Source organism: Pocillopora verrucosa, chromosome 1 (genome assembly GCF_036669915.1).
Source record: "Pocillopora verrucosa isolate sample1 chromosome 1, ASM3666991v2, whole genome shotgun sequence".
Taxonomy (NCBI): Eukaryota; Metazoa; Cnidaria; class Anthozoa; order Scleractinia; family Pocilloporidae; genus Pocillopora; species Pocillopora verrucosa.
In genome coordinates, this window is record NC_089312.1 from 29,314,953 (window position 1) to 29,334,539 (window position 19,587).

At 39.6% G+C, this 19,587-nt stretch overlaps 1 protein-coding gene and 1 pseudogene across 1 annotated transcript; both read right to left on the reverse strand.

The window, feature by feature from the left end:
* Window positions 1-1,434: 1,434 nt before the first annotated feature.
* Window positions 1,435-12,070, reverse strand: LOC131780850 (uncharacterized; annotated as a pseudogene).
* Window positions 12,071-17,672: 5,602 nt separating this feature from the next.
* On the reverse strand, window positions 17,673-19,514 carry LOC131780919 (uncharacterized). Its single transcript, XM_059097547.2, has one exon. It carries the CDS (start codon window positions 19,063-19,065, stop codon window positions 17,896-17,898), a length of 1,170 nt encoding a protein of 389 aa, XP_058953530.2. The 5' UTR covers window positions 19,066-19,514; the 3' UTR covers window positions 17,673-17,895.
* Between the last annotated feature and the right edge of the window lie 73 nt (window positions 19,515-19,587).

Genomic DNA, 19,587 nt, shown 5'->3' on the forward strand with positions numbered 1-19,587 from the left:
ACTGCAAGAGACCACAACTAGCGGACTTTCAGGCTGGGCCACAGGGCCACGACATTGTATGATTGAAGTAATACATGGCGATTATGATTGAAACACTGAGCAGTGATTATTTCAACGCATTTTGGCCTTGATATGTCAATAAAGTTAAATGAAATGTCAATAGACTGATGCGTGGTGTTTTTTCACCTGCGCGCTGTTTAAAACTTTCATTCCCTGAGTCATAAAGACATGTTTTGTCAGAGGCTAGGTATGACTCAGTGAAAGGAAACTTAATATAGTGCAGAGAGGTAGAAAATACCTCGCTCCAGTCCATTTACTGTTTACTGAACTTTACTGAGCAATTCGGCCCGAGATGCAGTTATTTAAGGGTGTATTATTTAAATGAATCTTTTTAGCTTTCGGTAGAGATTGAGAGCGTTTCCTACAGACGGCTAACGATGAGTCAAATGAGCTACAGTTGTGGACAGGGGTTTACCAAGAAAATGGTTTAAAAAATTGGTTTTCATATACGGAAACGGTTAATTATCAGAAGGAGTAAACTTCAGGGCTAATGATCGAGCTGACAAAGAAAGAGTGAAAAGACATGACTTTTCCAACGGAAACTAAGGAAAGATAATGGGCATTATAACTTTACTTCTCCCCATCCCCTCCTCCGTTCAGGATGAGGGGGGGGGGGGGGGGTAGCAGAGCTATAATGCCCCTTTTCTATTTTAATCTATTGAGAGTGACCGTGGGGAAAGGGGTGAGAATGGTTTGCCTTTAAGTTTTCATAATACTTATGTACAGCAGCCTGCTGTACTTACGACGCAGGAGACTTGTTCAGAGGGCAATCAATACGGCCTTCGGAAAATTAATGACTCTGACATTGGAAAGAGATAAAGTTTTCTTATTGTAGCACTGAGGATTATTTGGAAATGGGTCGATAATCGTCTTGTATTTATATTTTTTGACAAATATCAACTCAAGACAGATATACAACATACTCCAATTATCACAAAAGGACTCTGCAGAGTCATTTGACTCAAAGTAGATTCTACGGTTACCGGAGACACGTAAAAGGATTAAATTGAATTTTTCGTGAGCCCATAATTTTATAACAGCAATATCCGTATTCCATCCAGTCTACTGAATATGAATGTTGGAAAAAATAGATGATTTTCATAATTACTTTATAGTACATAACTCACATTCGAACAGATAGCTAACAACAAGTTTATGTGAATGAAACAATAAACGGAATCATGAACAGAACCCTTTTCTCTGTCATCATAGTTTCCACAATTAGTTTATTAAATAGTTACGCTTAAAAATGCTACAAGAAAAAGTCCTTCTCGAACTCTAAGATGAAAGCCATGGAAATAAATAATGATCAGTAAAATATAAATTGTCAGCTTAATATAAATAAGTCGTCAACTCAACGAAAGAAGGTTAATCGGTTCCTCTAGGGAACTGCAACGGTGATGTCTTCGATGTTCACGAGGAAGTCAATTACAGAGCAAAGGGTTTAGTGAGCGATGATCTGCTGCACAGGTGTTCTTGAAAATTCATATGCTTTCTGTGTCTATTAACGAAGATGTAATCACTGACTCAAATCACGAAAAAGTTAATTTCTTTTCTGGGATGTGAATCGTAGACATTATTTTCCTCTAGCCCAGCAGTAGATACAACTAAAGCAAATCTCTATTAGATAACTTCAGAGTTTGTAAAACACACGCAAATATAATTCCTTTTATTCATCAATATCGCCGGCGTAACCTTTAAGACTTCCTGAGGACGGTTCCTTAATAGCGATATCGCCGAGATGTCACCCTCCGGATAATAATGAGGGTTATAACACGACGGAAGACGAAGCGTACAATTCCAATGAGAAGGACTAAGATCCGAGCCAACTGAGAGACAACAGCGAACATACAAAGGAATCCCGACAAAAGGGGCACGATTGCCAACAGGCAGATTTCGACCTGTTGCAACATGATCACGTGCCTTTTCACGGGTCCTTGGGGGGTCACACCAGCCGATAGAAAATGAGCTTGAATTAAATTTATGGTCGCTATGACAACCAAGAAAGCAAGAGAGATGGCCTCTATGACGTTTGCTTTTCTGTCACGAAACGGCTTCACTGTTAGGTGCCAGGCGAAGACGAACAGACACGTGATGTCCATGAAAAACAGACGGATGAGAGGATCGGGGAAGAAGACTTGGTAAGAAAGGAGCAGAAATCTGCGGCCAATTAGAACGCTCTCCCAATGCAAAGAGCCTCCCTTACGGCGACTTGGTGGGCGAAATGAATCGTGGAGGACTTTCAATACCTCAACACGCGTCTCGCTCAAGCTAACTTCCTGGCACTGTCGTTGGTTTCTAGGGTAAAATAGTTTTTGAATGATCCATAAAGAAATGAAGCCAAGCGGGAAAAAACACGCCCCAATGAAGTGTCCTACAGAAATTAAACCTCTTTGTAGCTTCATCGCGCCCCAGTAGATAACTGCAATGAATGGGAGAAGAAATATAACGACGTAGAACAAAAAAAAGCAATGCCACCACTGCCAGCACTTGATGTTACCGTCATAATACAATCTACTCTCACCCAAAACAGGAACACATGTTAGTAGCTTCAAGGCTGTGTTGGCCAATGTTGCACAACCAAGCAATAATGTCTCCAAGGTTGCAGCAACGTAAGGCGCTAAGGGTGGGTCTGGTCGGCCCCGCAATCTGTTCCAAGTAAAATTTAAAATCAGTATTGCCTGTACACTGATTAACGTGGCAAATACGCCTGAGGAGAGAATCAACTCTTTCGTAACTACATTCAGTCCTGGAAAAGGACAGCCAAAGCCTTCACTAGAAACTGTTGGAATAAAATTAAAGATGCCGGAGAAAAAAGTAACAAGAGGAGCAGCCTCTTTGACAACATCTGCAGTGTTTTTGATCGCATCAGAGATTGGTTCAACATTCAGGTAGCTGGAAATCTGATAGAAATGAAATATGACCTTTTTGTAGCCTTTGTTGTAATGATCGGGCTCCTCAAGAGATGTATATTCCGTTCGATTTCTAGACGAGTTCGCAAACCAGAGGATGTTTTTGACGAGAAATCGTATTATAGGTGGTTTGTGAATAAACAGCAATGCCATCACCACACCATAAATTATAGTCAGAGGCCAAATCCAGTGATCTTTACATTTGTCAATCCGCTTGCATTTCTTGGAAAACAAAGTTTCTGTATACCCAATCTTGCATCTTCCACACATCACGCCATCTCGGTTGCCACGGCAACTATTATAAACGGATAAGTCAGTTTTGTCTTCTTTATTATTATTATTATTATTATTAAATTTAAATTTATACCGCGCAGTTTCTATAAAAATATTCAACTGCGCCTTACAATAAATATTAAATTAGAAATTAAAATAGAAGTTCAAAATTACAATTCTAAAATAATGCAATTCAATTATAAAAACTATAGAACTAATTAAACGCCCTATTAAATAAAAAAGTTTTAAGTCTAATTTTAAAAATATCTAAACTGGAAATAGATCTTATTGTGGTAGGAAGCGAATTCCAAAGTCTAGGGGCGGCACAACTAAACGATCTATCTGCCAGGGTCTTCTTGGATATTATCTTCGGGAAAGTTAATAAAGCTGCAGAGTCATCGTTGCGCCTTAAATTATACCTAGATGGCGGCAAGATAGATATTAAATGGCGCAAGTAATCGGGCGCCATACCATGCAATACCTTAAATGTAAGAAGAATTATTTTATATTCGATACGATAACAAACAGGCAGCCAATGTAATTCGTGAAGTAGAGGCGTGATGTGGCACGACTTTGGAGCACAATATACCAAACGGGCACTAGCATTCATAACACGCTGGAGTTTAGACAACTGATATTTCGGTAACCCATACAAAAGGCTGTTGCAATAATCAAGTCTGCTTGTTATAAACGCATGAACTAGTGTTTCAGTGCTACTTCTAGATAAGTACTTCCTAATATGTCTGATATTATAAAGATAATAAAATGAGCTGCTGCATGTTTTGGTAATATGTACATCCATATTCAAATGCGGATCAAACCATGTGCCCAGATTACAGACTGATGAAGAAGGACTAATATTATAATCTCCGACTCTGATGCCATCGATAGACACCTTTGTGAGCTGCTTCCGTGTCCCAACAAGCATAAAATCAGTCTTGACATCATTTAGCATTAATTTCCTCACACACATCCACTGTCTAATGTCACGAATACAATTTTCAATGGCAGTGACCGCATCCAACTCACCAGTGCCAACACTAGGACTAAAGGACAGATACAACTGAGTATCGTCCGCGTAAGCATGCGCAGTTGGTAAATGGGACTCCAGGAGAGAAAACAAATCACTTGAATAGATAGTAAACAAAAGCGGGCCAAGGCAAGAACCTTGAGGTACACCCCACTTCAAATCAAATGACTGCGAAAGCGTCTCTTTTATGCAAATTCTTTGAGATCTCCCTTCCAAATAAGACTTGAACCACGAAAGAGCAGAGCCGCAAACACCTAGTTTCGTCTGAAGGGCTTTTAATAAAATCTTGTGGTCAACAGTGTCAAAGGCGGCACTCAAGTCTAATAACACCAAGAGTGATACATGCCCCTTGTTCATATTCATTAGCAAATCGTTTTTTACTTTTAACAATGCAGTCTCAGTGCTGTGATGGGAACGATAAGCAGATTGAAGCTGAGGGAAGAGATTGTTCTTAATCATGTGACACTGAATCTGATTGGCTACCACACGTTCAGTAAGTTTGGACACAAATTGCAAGTTGCTAATTGGTCGAAAATTCTTGAAAAGAGGATCAAGACCAGGCTTTTTCAATAATGGATGTACCACAGCAGTTTTCCAGGCGTCAGGAAAATATCCAGTTCGTAAGGACAAATTAACCATATTCGTTATTACAGAAAGGAGTGGGTCAAGGCAGGCAGATAACAGAGTCGCAGGTATTGGATCCAAGATGCAAGTTTTTTTCTTCCCTGATGTAATCATATCACGTATTGCTACAGCCGTTGTACATTGAAAATCAGACAGTACAATATCGCTAGGTTCAGATACCAGATCAGGCTCCGACGTCGACAGAAGATGCGATGGAGAGATACCTTCCAACTTTGACCTTATATTAGCAATCTTGGTAATAAAAAACTCGCCCATGTCATTTGCAAGCAGAGAAACGTCAGTATGAGGAGGAAGAGCTCTATCCGGCTGCATATTCAGTAGACTCTTACTTGCCATAAACAGCCTCCGTTGGTCAGAACTATTATCCTCAATGAATTGATTGTAGTAGACACGACGTGCCTCATTCATCAAGTTCACCACACGATTTCTTTCCTTTTTAAAAGCAGCACGATCTGCAGATAGGCCAGTAATTCTCCACTTCTTTTCAGCCTTTCGTCTCGACCGTTTAGCTTTTCTGATATCTTCATTAAACCACGGTGCTCGAGGCCGAACAACAATATCACGGGACAAGACAGGTGCATAGATATCTAGTATAGATCTTAGTGTCTCATTGTAACAATTGACTAGGGTATCCAAGTCGTCCGGTGGGTCAAGACAGAGCTGAGAAGAGCAAATCGTCTCGGAAAATTGATCACGGTCAATTGATTTAATTTTTCTGAACTGCAGATGTTTGATGGCCACCGGAGGTCTTTCAGGTTTTAGTTGACAGAAGACTGGGAAATGGTCAGAAAACAACTCACCAGTGTAGGGGCACCCAGCAATGATGTTATCAGATATACGAGTGATGATCAAATCCAGTGTGTGACCAAGTTCATGGGTAGGGTGTAGAACATGTTGTTTAAGACCCATCGACACCAGAAGGTCAGACATGTTTCTACAGTCAGTGTCATCAGGTAGATCCATATGAATGTTAAAATCGCCCAGTATTAACAAAGGCTCACTTGACATGACCAAAGACTCGAGATAATCTGAGAATTCAGTGATAAATGTTGAAGTAGACACAGGATGTTTAACAGAATATGGAGGCCTATAGACTAAAACAACCCGCAAACGAGTAGTAGCCACAGGATTGACCAACCATTCTGACACCTCGAATGACTCTTTTCCTGCAGCTGAAACCTTTTCAACGTTGATAGATTCTTTGAAAATCAATGCAGTCCCACCTCCTCTGCGATCACTGCGGGGATGATGAAGGAGTTTGTATCCCTGTGGTGTTATTTCACTAAGAATAGCAGTGTCATTGTCTGTAAGCCAGGTTTCAGAAACAGCAAATAGATCTGCTTTGCTATCGCATACCAAATCCACAAACGACGCTGACTTATTTCTCAAAGATCGAGCATTGAGAAGGCAAAGCAACAATCGTTGCGTATCGTTCTTGATATTTTCCAACACTTGTTGAGGCTTGGGCACAATAATGTGGACCAAATTACGTAGACACGGCGGTGCACGATTGCCAACAGCGCTAGCATAAGCAAAGTCGCCGTTTGTCGAGTGTCGATTTCCGATTACAGCTTGAATAGCAGAGGGGCCAGGATTTAAACTTACATCACCAGATTTGATCAGTCGAATCAGTTGAAAACTGGAAGTTGAATTGTGATGATAGTTCACTCTAGCGCCGAGGTAACTCATTCCACGAAGTCGACAACCAAGATGGCGGCCTAATCTCCGAGTGGAGTTTACTTGTTTGTTGCTCGTTATCACTTCCAACGAAGACATTGAGCTGCCAGAGCGAAGCGGTGCACAAGAGAAATAATATAGGCTATGTCCAGATAAATATTTCTCAGGGTGAAGACCAAATAAAAGCAATAAAAATGATAAAACTACGGAGCCAAGAAGGACACGTCTGAGTGCCATGCTGACCGCTGACCTTCTTTGCCACCTGGTCTGCAATACTGTGCTGGACAATGAACAAACTTCAGCGAGTTCGGGTCATCTAATTCGGGATACCCCCAAAAGTTCGGTTTGGCTTCAATGTTGCGAGAGCAGTTCGCGCCATAAGGACATGGTGAACAAAATAAGTCAGAGCTCGCCAACACTTCTTTCGTAGGAAGGCCCTGTATTTCCCCTCGCTGGAGACTATAAAAACCTGCAAGGCACTGATGGCATGATATAGTCATTACCGTTATTTTTAACCAACACTCTGGGTTCTCAGACGAACTGGGTACGAACATGAAATGCGAAAAGTTGTCCACTCTCAAAACACTTCCTATTGCGCACTGTATTTTGCTGAAATTATCAAACTCTACCAGACCCGCCCTTACAACTGACAATAACCGATAAGAATCTTTGTCCAACTCTGCAACTATCAATGTCTTCCTAAGTTGAAGTGAGCCAAAGCTTTCAGAATACACGGATGCATGGTGTGTAAACGTTTCCCCGTTGAATATTGTTTCAGTTGAAGTCTGCTTCAAAATGGAATTTTCAATTTGAGCATCGCGTGCTGATCTTCAACGCGAACGTGCCCGCCACTTTTTATCGCGTAGTTATTTTCAAAGTAACAGCCGCGAATGGTCACGTTACCTGAATAAAGAAGGACACCACCCGTTGACCGTCCGATATTATCCTTAAATGTTGTATTTAAAATCGTAATTGTGTTGATGTACGAGAAACGTAGATATGAATTATTACAGTCCTTGCCTTTTATCAGCATATCCTTAGGCATAAATATTGACAATGGACTTGAGAGGTATCCGTCCGTGAAGACACTCCTTATCTTACGAAAAACGCTGTTTACGATCTCTACGTTGTTGGAATTATTTGAGTAAATCCTGAATACGACTGATGTCGAGCCAACAGCATTCGTGACCACGAAATCGTGCAGCCGTATTGACGATCCTAGTGCAGTTTTCTCTATTTGGACGTCTAACACAGAATTTGTGCCGCTTTTTTCCATTTGCTCTCCGTTTATTTTTACATCATTTAAAACAAGATGCAAAAAGGGAAGTTTCGAGACGACTTTTATATGATTTTTCTCGTTTAACCGGAATACACACCGTTCAAGATGTATCTTCATTTCAGTCGAGCCGAAGTCATCGTTCATTGCTTCGTCACCAGACAAAATAATTACTGCATTTTTTGAGGTCGAGCCGGTAGTGTTCACCTTAGTGAAATTAACATTGCAAGTACATTTCAGGTAAAAGCAACTTGAATCATTTTTCCACTCTGTGTCAAACACGTTAACTTGACCTGAGACTGCAATTATGAAAACACTGGCCCAAGGCGAAACGAGACTGTGGCTGTGACCGCGGAGATCTGCATCCTGGTCATCATTGGCGGTGTTACCACTTATATTAGAACGAGAAATTCCCAGCGAAACCTCCTTGGAATTTATATTAATACATTGAGTATCTATGTTGTCGGTGCAGACCAGACCATCAAACAAAGCCTTGTGGAACTTTGCTTTTGAAGTGTACAAACTGTTTGAGGGAGCCGAGTTCTTTACTAGCGTAATTCGGTGATAGAGTTCGTTTGTCTGTGATGAATTGATAGTATTTTCGAATAGAGGACCTGTATTTTTTGAAAATATCGTATCACTGCAAAATATATCTATTCCAACGGGAAGAGGAAATCTCCCTCGGTTATCCATTCGGGGTGGGGAATTTTCGTGGTGTTTGGCAAAGCCTAAGGATTCATACTTAGCAAGTGTATCCAACTGCAGTTGTCGCAAATGAATTCCTCCCAAGTTGTTGAAAAAAGACGAATTTTTGACGACCAGTGTCATATTAGCTCCTGGCGAAAGCCATAAATTTAACGGATGAATGCTTCGAGAAAAGGTGCAATTGTCAAATTCTACAGAGGTGTCGATAAAAGTCATGGAGGTATTGAAGAAGACGATACCGGTGAACTTCACTTTAAACTTCTGTCTGTTCAACGAAATGGCTGCAAACAAAAGAGAATCGCCGCAGTTCACAAGAGCACGAGGACGATAGGCAACAAATTCCCAAATTCCATTAACTGTTCTGTAATCCTTCCCTCTTTTTATATTCTTTTTACGATTGCGTATCCTTCCGCAAGTATGGCTGTTAAATGTTCCGTCCAAGAATATATGAGCATTTCGGTCAGCGCTCTCGATTCCGCGCGCAAGCGTCCTACATGATAAAATTTTCGGACCGCATTTCGCAGAATCAATGCCTTCAGAGCTTGAAACATAAACGTTTTTCCTTCTAACCTTGATCGCCTCTGCTGAAATAAATTTAAAAGGATTCTTTAGTCACTAGCTCGATTCATCACATAAGTATAAGCAGGGCCTAACTATAGGGTTGCTCGGACGAAACACCAAAAATAAACTAATATCGAGATCCTTCGGAAGGCGCTCTAACACTCTGCTACAAATACTTCATCGGATCAGGAAACGTTTGGCTCACGGTAATAAGACTGATTAACAAAGGTAACAAAAGCTACGAAGACGCGAAATCTAAGCTAAGCAAAAAAAAAAGACAAATACGCAGTAACATGAGGGTCTCAATGGGGTTAACCGTTAGCAGTAAAACGATCAAAAAATTTAGCCGTAAGGCGTAAAAATTGACAAATTTTAAGCATTAGTCGTAAAAAGAGTTAACCGTAAAAAATATGTCTAGCGGAAGCAATGGAAAGGTATTAACCGTTAGCCGTTAATTGGCCAAAATTTTAACTGTTAGCCGTAAAAGTCATTACCCCATTAAGACTCTCCAACATGTACTCCTGGCGTCTACAAAAGTTGTCATTGTTGTTCTCGCGTGACGTATGCCGCTTGGTGTCACTCCTTTTCGATAGCTCCAAACGAAACGAGTAATCTTGTTCGCAATTAAAGATCATTGTGTTCGTTTTTGTAAGGCTACACTTAATTTTTCAACATGGATGTCTTTTTTTGTAACTCTACATGTAGCAACGAACACGAAAAAAAAATTATGCCACAATTCTGTATTAAGCTATGAGAATTCCGTTCTGCTTTCAGTTGTGTCCGATATTAGTTCATAACTGAAAAAAAGCTTTAAATCAGCCAGTCTCTCGTAAAAAAATGTGTTTACTGAGAAAGTCGTTGAATTCACAGCATACAAATACAGATAACTTTCGGTGGGTCGATGAAACACGCCCCTGCAATCCGCGAGGGATAAAAAGTTCTCCTAGTTTCTTTCATAGAGAGAAGCCCCTGTTTCTGTTATGGTTCTCAACATATGACATCGTTCCTCTGGAAAAATTTTTGGTTTTTGATCAGAGATGGTTTCCGAGTTCTGAAGATGTCAAGCTCTTCATAGTATCTCAGTGGCTTTTAAATCATCACATATTTTAGTCTCTTCTCAGAAAGCGAAACAAAAATTTGTGTTTCGATCGATTTTATAGAGCATGTTGGCTTATTTCATTCCGCGGTGTCGAATAACATAAACATAATTCGGTAATATTCTTGGAGAAAGGACGAGCCCTCTTCTCGTTCCTAACGCTTAAGAACAGCATAATTCGATGAGTTTCACATCACTGATTGCTAACTCGACTCAAAAATGTTGACTGATCGTTTAGATAGAAGGAACAAAATGCTTATGAGCACCAGTTTAATGACTTCCGATTTCTAGCGACAACTTGTAACCGACTCAGTATATTATCAATCGCTTTAAACCATTATAGCTCGAAAAATAATCCATTGACTCTTTAACGAATCCCTAAGTCAGTCGATTTTGGAGTCGAACTTTTCTTTCACGTTCAAAAAATAAGAAGTTGAATGTCATAATTATGTCTAAGTTCTTAATTTATGGAAATTGACCAAAATTTCTTCCATGATCCCCGTTTTGACGAGCGCCAATCAGCGTGTGATTAAATGTTTTAGGTGATACGGGAGAGGGACCATAAGTGGCCACTCTGATTTGCTGTTTAGAACGAAAACCTTAATAGACTGATAAAATGTCTCACCATTTTCAGTGAAGAATGACAATGAACACAGTGAAGACCTACCTGTGTTGATGATAAAGACCACAATCAACCATAGTCCAACTAGAATTTCAAAGAACGTCCTCGCACTCATCCTGTAAAAAATGGAACAAGTATTCAGAGACGCCTGTACACAACTGTTTCAGCACCAGTCGCATAACAACCGTTAAATGAAGACACGATTGTTAGTGGACATTACATCACTTTTCAGAAGATGAAACCTTCAAGTTGTATTTCATTTTCTAGAGGATATTTCAGCTAAGTTAATTATAGCAGCATATGCAGCCAGACCCAGTCTCTATGTTGTATTATCACTGGTGAAAAAAAGACAAGAATAAAGACCCTTGCGACCGAGGCGCCTATGGTCTCCAAAGCAACAGTTGTGGAATGTCACGCGATGGTTGAGTCATAATCCTCCCAAAATAAGCTAATTTTGTGGGAGAGTATGGCGTCACAACCCAAAAACGGCTGCGTAGGAGCGTGTGCTCGAGCATTTCCGCCCCTTAATAACAGTGAATATTGTAACTTCCATGGGGTTACAGTTTAACCACCTTACATTCGATACCAGACTCAGTTAACACTTCTTTGCACAGAAGCGAGTCAAGAATTTACTCGATCGGGTCAGGATCTCGATCAAAGTGAATATCGTCTCCGGAGGCTGGAAAATGAGTACAACTTTAAAATTCATCCTAATGAATGAGTGAAAATTTTCTCTTTTATGAGTTCCCATATTTTCCTAATCTCTGATGGGCCACTGTGATTATCGTACGTGGTTTTGGTTTGACGTCACTCGTTAGAAATGCGCTCTAACTAATGGTTCCGTACAAAAGATCTATTAACGACATTAGCATATTTAATTATGAAAGCGATCTTCGCAATAATGAACACTACTTAAGCAGTAGTGAAAATAAGGTCTGAAAAAAATTCAGGCCTGTGCGGAATTTGAACCCATGACCTCTGATTAGCATATTTATTAGCCCAAGAGTAGCGCCTCGACAAAATTGAATGGCCTGTAAATTACAATTTGTCGTCCACGAAAAACATCACATTGTATTTCTGAGAATATGTTTGAAGTTTTTTTAACCGTGCTCAAGGGGCCTGGTTAACTGGGGTGGAAGATCGACATCTCAACATTGGCTCCCTAACATTGTAAAGGGATGTAGTTTTTCTTACTGTAGCACTGAGGACTGTTTGGAAATAGGTCTACAATCCCCTTAATATTTTCGGACAAATATTGACTCAGTACAGATATATTCCTCTTTTCACATGGAGAATCTCCAGAGTCATTTATTCTACCGAAGGCCGTGTTTATTATCTCATGCAACAAGTTCCCTCGGTCATCCTTGTGCTCATAAGTACAGCAGGCTGCGGTCCATAGGTATTTTGGAAAGTTCACAGGGAAACCATTCTCATCCTTATAATCACTGAAACCTTCTTCGCCGAACCATCGTGCCTCGGAGTCTCCACCTACTGTAGAGGGAACTGCACCAACCACGTTGTACATTTTCACATTCTGGGCACCGTTAAAGGCACAATTGTTTTTCCCCACTCTACAAGTTTGGTTTCACACTCTTGCCATGGACCAGAATTGAAACGTCCAAACTGAGGAACAACGTTTGTGTAGGTAAATGTTGCTAGCATCCCCTCCTTGTTACCTCTGCCGTAGTTTGATGCAACCAAGTGCCCTTTGTGAATTTCTGATTCTAACAGTGCGGGGTTGCAAACCTTGATATCGATGGCCTTCTTTGCCACAGACTTGCGAACCTTAGCCCATTTCTTATCAACAAGCTTTCTTGCCATTCGTTTTAACACAAAGTTTTCAATGAAGCGATAACTTGTAGTCCTTTTTTCTCTGTTGATCTTTTCTCAGTATTGCCTTGCTCTCTCGGAAATACTGAGTAGGCCGGCTGCCGGAGCTTCCGACCAATAGCTGTTACCCCGTCATGCTAGTAGCTGAGTACAGTGGAATTTCGCCGTTATGATCAAACAAGATTGTTACCACACCATCTTCACAAACATGAGCCAGGTTTATCATCGATTGAACTTTATAGCCGAAGTGCTCCACGCCTTTTGGCAGGTACTCTGCTCAGTTATTGTGCGGTTTTCCTTGTGAGTCACAAGCGTGGACAATATTGCACTCACAGCCAATCAATGAGCCGTCAATAGAGCTACATTCTATTATATTGCCAAAGATAATGAGGACGAACATTCCAAAAGAGAGCTTCTTTTCTATCGTCTTCCTGTAAAATTTGTCTCGTGCAAGACCTGATTAAAAAAGAATAATCATAAGTATTCTTGTTTTTACCCAGCGTTTACACAGCTAAAACATGGCAGCACGGCAAACTATCGTGAGTATGTGACGATGTCTTGCACACCCTAACTAGTCGCCTGCAGTGCATACAGAAGACGAATTTCACTATACACCCCACAAAGTTTCGAGCGTTAGCCCTCCGGTCTGACGAGGGGCCAATGCTCTCAACGTCAGCTTTGAAACTCGCGCGAAACCTATATACAGCGCAGATCTACTTGCTTCGTCTATGGATATAGGCAACTCTAGTTCATAATAATAATTGCACTGAGTGGATTGAAATTTGGTCTGGAATCATACGCGTGATTTCAAAATCATAAATATTATTTCAAATTAAAATCGCACGACGCGAAGTTCATTTCGCTCAATACAAGTTTTTTTAGTCTGTACAAATGTTTTATTGATCCAGTATATTGAGCTGGTTTGTAAGAAAATTTTTAATGTTGTTTCTCATTTTCATGCAATTTGATTGATTTCTATATACAAGCCTTCAAATTTGATCGGTTGTTCTGTTTTGGTAAAGCTGTCTTATTGGCTAGGGAAAAGATGCGATTTAGAACATGGTGCGATTTGTGAATAAGAAAGATGAAACTCTTGAGCTGCCTTTTTTTCACTAGATATTTTCTCTTCCACGGAAATGATCGGAGGACAAATATCCACGTTAACGGGGGTTATTGCGTGATAACTGTCCGGTGATTTTGTATCACGTGATGTAATGTAAGTTCGCGCGAAAATTAATTGGTGGTATAAACAGATGATGGCTGTTGTGCCATAAGAAAGCGTAGAATGAATAAAAAGACAATAGTAACGCAAAATGCAATATCTTTTTACTCAAAATCAAACAATATTACAAAAAAATAAAGGAAAAAGTTCTTTTCACAGAAAACATAAACAGAACATATGTGTTTCGTTTGCTTGAAATGGCACCTCGTCTTAAATGTTGTCCTTAGATTTAGGATTACAAACTATTTGTCTTTACCACCAAACTAGCCTCTTTTACACTAATGAAATCAATTATTGAAAACGCTGTTTGGCGTAAACTCGCCAAACAGAGCAAAATGATTAAAAACGAAACCTTTTATCCATTATTTTGACATAATTCATGATAGTGTCGCGTGGATTACGCACAAAAACCACTTCAACAGATAGTATTTCAATAATATTGCTCATTTTTTCACCTTAATAAAAAGGATACTTAAACCTGTAATGCTTACGCATACAATGTGCTGACATAACATTTTTCAAATATTGTTTTGTGTCAAACATAACCTGCTAAAAGAAGAGTAACTTCATTCTTTTTACTTTCCAAGTTTCGAAAGCAAACGTCCTGAAAAACAAACGAGGAACATCTGCTTTTCCAAGTTCCCAGAAAGTGGCCTCATCCTACACGATGTTGGGTATATAAGAAAAAAAACCGTAAAAGAATAAATAAGATAAAAATAGAACGGAAATTATTTAGACTTTCTCGCGAACAAATTATATGTCACCAAAAGTAAATACTGCAAGATTGCTACAAGAGACACGAAAACTTTAATTAAACTTTGAAATGAAATAATGAAAAAGTGCAGTTGAACCTGACGAAAATCATCAGTCAGATTCAAAACGAACTCGAGTATTTGTCCAAAGTAGAAACTTTTTTAAAATGGCACGTGTTTGTAGTTCTCCAAAGATGAAATATTCTACCATAAGGAACAACGGAAGTCCAACATTTTGCAACTTGCATCGGCAAGACATTCGCGATATTGGTAAGGAAACAATATATCCTCGATGGAAAAGCAGCATTCCGAAACCGAAGTTAGTTCCTTTCGAGAAAACAGCAACACAACGAGAACTTCTGTCCGATCCATCGTTTGACGCTGAACAAATATTGCATCGAACACCAAGGCTTGTTCGAGGTTGGTATCTCGGAAAAGAGCCGCTCGAGTATCGCCGACAAACAACACCTTTCCGATTTAGTTTTAACACAAGGAACAGCAACGAGGCGACTAGGGAGGAAGACAATGAAATAAAACCTATTACTAAGAGGGCAACCCTCATATATCCTGAATGCATGACTGTGGCAATCTGCACTTTACAAACAAGACCAGTAAAACAAGAAAAAAAATTGCCTACGGGAACAGTTAGCATGCCATCTGCTGCAGCAAAAGGAAATAGCACAAAAGCCCCTACTATCCATGGATTAAACAAAAGTAAAACCCCTGCGAGTGGCGGATTGACCTCTAAGAAAGAAACGTTTGTACAGCTTGATGAAGATTGGAAATATTCTGGTCGGATCAGTAAACTGACAAGGAAAGTCTATCGACAAAATGAAAGACCACGCACCGCCGAATTCCAAGAGAAAAAGCAAATTAAGCGTAAAAATCTTCAAAAGTTAGTCACTGGGTTCCTGAGCGAAGGACATGAAAGTATTTTGGGGTGTGGCAGTGAAAGTGAACAAGAAAAAATATTCAATGATTACCTGAAGAAGATTCCAGATTGCTGTGTGGAGTGCTTCACATTTAAAGAAAGTGATTATGACATATGGTCACGCACGAGCTACGACTGAAGTCTTTTCAAGACAAACGGACTAGGTATTTGTGGTTTAGTAACTTTCATTGATCCACGATTATGTAAGAGCATTGAAATTGGTGCTGTAGCTGTTCCAAATTTTGCTAGGAGGGCTTTTTCATAAACATTTCACTAATTTGGCCGTGTTTACAAGGATGATAAAGTGCGTGATTGTGTAGACATCGAAAGCTGCCTCATTAACTCTTCCACTCTTGAGTGTGCTTTTGAAATGAGTAATTCCTCTGTAAAATATCAATACATCACCGCAAAGATTGGTGATAAAATAAAAGAAGAGAAAAGTATCAGCCAATAGATATCGTTTGATTTGCATGGGTGATCAGATCATTTCGTCGATACATGAATAAAGGGGGTAAGTATCGAAAGAAACTGTGGTGCTGTGTAGATGGGAGAGTTGACCACCGTAAAGAGTTTAAAAGCTGACGTTCGAGCGTTAGCCCTTCGTCGATCGCTCCGACGAAGGGCTAACGTTTGAAACGTCACGAAACGTAATTTAGTATTATCAACTAAGTTGATGTTACTAAATAACATTTCTGGAATAAAATGGGACGAGTAAAGTTTTTAACGAAGAGTTTGCTGGTTTGGAGGACATCTCAGATGGAAAAAAATAAATCAGAACAAAGTGAAGGTGACGGATTGAGAAGGTAGCGAATAAAGGAAAAAATCAGCTTCATGTTGTAGGTTCAAAAAGAGTAATAATCATCTTGATCCAAATGATTTCGTTCATGGAAATGTTAAAACTGTCCAACTATTTCATTTGCTTCCTTGCATGTTTATCGAGCAAAATGTATCCATTATTCTCCCTTATTTATACCAGCAATGGGGATCAGAATCGGCTTTCTCACTACATTACAAACAAATACCGTTGGCGAGAAAGGCAAATTAAAGGAATTTAAGAAATTATCGACTGGTTACCATCCTTTAAGGCTAGTTTCTTCGCGTCGTACACCAAATTTTCATTTTTCCAGGATAACCGGCGCTTTTTTGAGTAAGAGAATGCCAAACTGTAGGCTAGAATTGCATAACGGCCATAGCAGGCTGACCTGAATGCAACTAAGTTCAATGTTTTAATTATGTTTGTCAAGATATTACCGTTATGTTGTCATAGCAATATTAAAGCTTTTGATTTAAATGACTGATCGCAGGATACGAATTTTCAAAGTAGCGAATGGAGGAGGAACAGGGGGGGGAAGGGCATTCTAGAAAGTAAATAAAGGGGCATTCCTCTTAAATATAGGGCATATCTGGGGCCCAATCCTTGCCATATTGAACCGGCATTTTTTAAAGAAGTGCTTGATTTGTTTAAGAACCCTGCGCCAATTAGACTAAACTTTTAAACCAGCCGCGAATCGGTTATCCGCGTTGGGCTTTAGTTGAATACAAAGTGTTAACATCTAACTCTAGTTGGTTCCATGAGAGTCTTATGATGTTGGTGTTTTTCTCACTGGTTGAGGTGATTTGTTTGGTTCTGGTTTTCTCTCAACGCCTCCTCAATCGAACAGTGTTCTAATTTGAATTTGAAAATTACAATACCCTCATCGAAATCGTGCTTGTGGATTTCCCCGCAATTTATAGCTAATGATCCATAATTAGACGGAGACCAGGCGAGTTTCCAATGAAGTCATCGTAATTTATGTCTAAACTTCAAACTGATTACTCGAGACCAGTCAAATCTAGCTACGAATTTTCTAAAATAGTTACCCGGCGTGTAAAACTCTTCAAATTAAAGGTGATTTTCACTGATATAACTTACTCGTATAGTTGCTAAAACATAATACTCTAAAATGAAACTCCTTTCAGCAGTGCCAAGCCGTTTAAAGGAATCAAGAAGCCTTAATCACAGAGAATCGTAAAAAGAGCAAAAATAAAACACATACACAACTCATTTGAATTATTAGTGTATTTTTCTGACCTACGCAGTGTTAACAATTGATATTATTCCTCTGAAGAAAACATTTATCGACCTTTTATGCAAATTCATCTTTAACTTCTATTAACACCTGTTTTGGCCTTAATTAGATCTTTGAGCCATGCAAATTAGAAACAAAGTTGTTCTTTATATTTTTCTATAGATTGTTTTGCTATCTTACAGAAAGTATATTAACTGTCAATTTACCTCGCTTGGGACTGACAAAGTGTTCATTTTAACGACTGCTTTTTGCAATCAAAGGGAAAGAAAAAGATGTCGCTTTCGCGTTTTCAAGTTTTGTTTGCTGTCGTCTCCGCGACCATTTATTATAGTCGCTCTGCTCGAAAGTAATTGCTTGTAAAGACAGGTGAACCTGTCCAGTTCTGTTGTCTACAACTGTCGGAAGCTTAACAATGGACTTTAAATTATGCTTTTGTGTCTCGCTGGTTTTGAGAACGTTGATATTCAAAGGAAGGAGTTTATCATTTCTAGGCCTGTGAATGTTATTTTCCTCAATCGTTTCTCTGCTCGAGCTGCTATTCCTGCCAACTTTATGTGAATGTTTCGCAGGTTCACATTTTTTCAACTTCCGCTCTATTTGTGGTAAACAGCTGATATTGCTCGGTTTGGAATAATGAGGATGTCCCTTGGAATAAAATATTCTTTTTAAATAGCATTTGCCACGTTTTTCGAGCTTTTCAACTTGGAAAGTGCAATCTTTGTAAAATGTGCTAGAGCTTTCAGAATCATTTTCCTGTTCAGAGGTACCTGTAGTCTTAATATCCTCAAAGGTTTCAAATGTCTGTTCGCTTTTCAGTGAATCCACATCATGGCTGCGTAGAAGGCAACTTTTCTCAAAAATTTCATTATCTTTCCTGTTCTGGGCTTTGCTTCTTTTCTGACGCTCAGGTTTTTCTTCCGCAGTGCTTTTCTCAAAATTATCCATAGAATCGTCACATATTTTGCTCAGGCGAGTGATGAATATATTTTCAGCTCCGTGTTTGTACTGTTTTGCCATATTAACTTCTGACGCATAACAACACAAGTTCGGTCGATTTAGATTCTTCCCAAAGCTTTTAGCACCTGCGGAATATCGAGTTTTCTCAGGACTAACAAGCGTTTTCATCTTATCGTTGACGACAAGTTCATTCAAATTCAAAATTCGTAGCTTTTTGTCTTGCTCGGAAGACTTAGCAACTTCTTTCCAATTAAAATCGACTGATCTGGTGTGCGAAAAGTTCACCTTCTTCCCAGAGAAAACAGCCTTGTCCAAAAATATTCGGTTCTCAGCGGCTTTATTGTGCATAGAAGATTCCGTTTGTAGACCTCGCTCAGAAATAACGTACATAGTGGCTTTCCCAAACTCCAATGCATTTTTACCCCGTGTGTTTCGATCGGTGGCCATGTCGCTACGTCAGTGTCTCGCAGGGTTTATCGACTGCGGCCTCTTCGCCGTCCTCTAGAGAACTAGGCTTGTAAATTGTGTTTTTGATTTTCGATCCACGCTTTTCCCTTGTTTGGTTTTTAAAAGATTTTTGTTTGAGGAAAGCTGAAATGCATCTGTGATATCAAGCCGCTCTTTCCTGAAGTCTTTGTTAAGGAAATGAAGACGATTAAAGCTTGTACGTCAATCTGGTAGGAAATGAAGCTTTTCACAGAGAAGTAATGCGCGGTCTTGCATTAATGAGAGGGATAGCCATCATAAAGACTCTCTTTCACGTGTCAAATAAGCCACATTCCCTTTCTTAAATATTTGATTTAAACTACACCTACTCAAATATTCATCACGACGTAAATGTACACAAACAGCCTTGAAATCAGTCGAGCGGGAGCAAATTGACCTCTATCGCTTCCTTTTACAGTATCTTTTCTTTCCCACTCATGCAGTGATACAATCGGTGATTAACAGCTTTGTTTTACACTGATC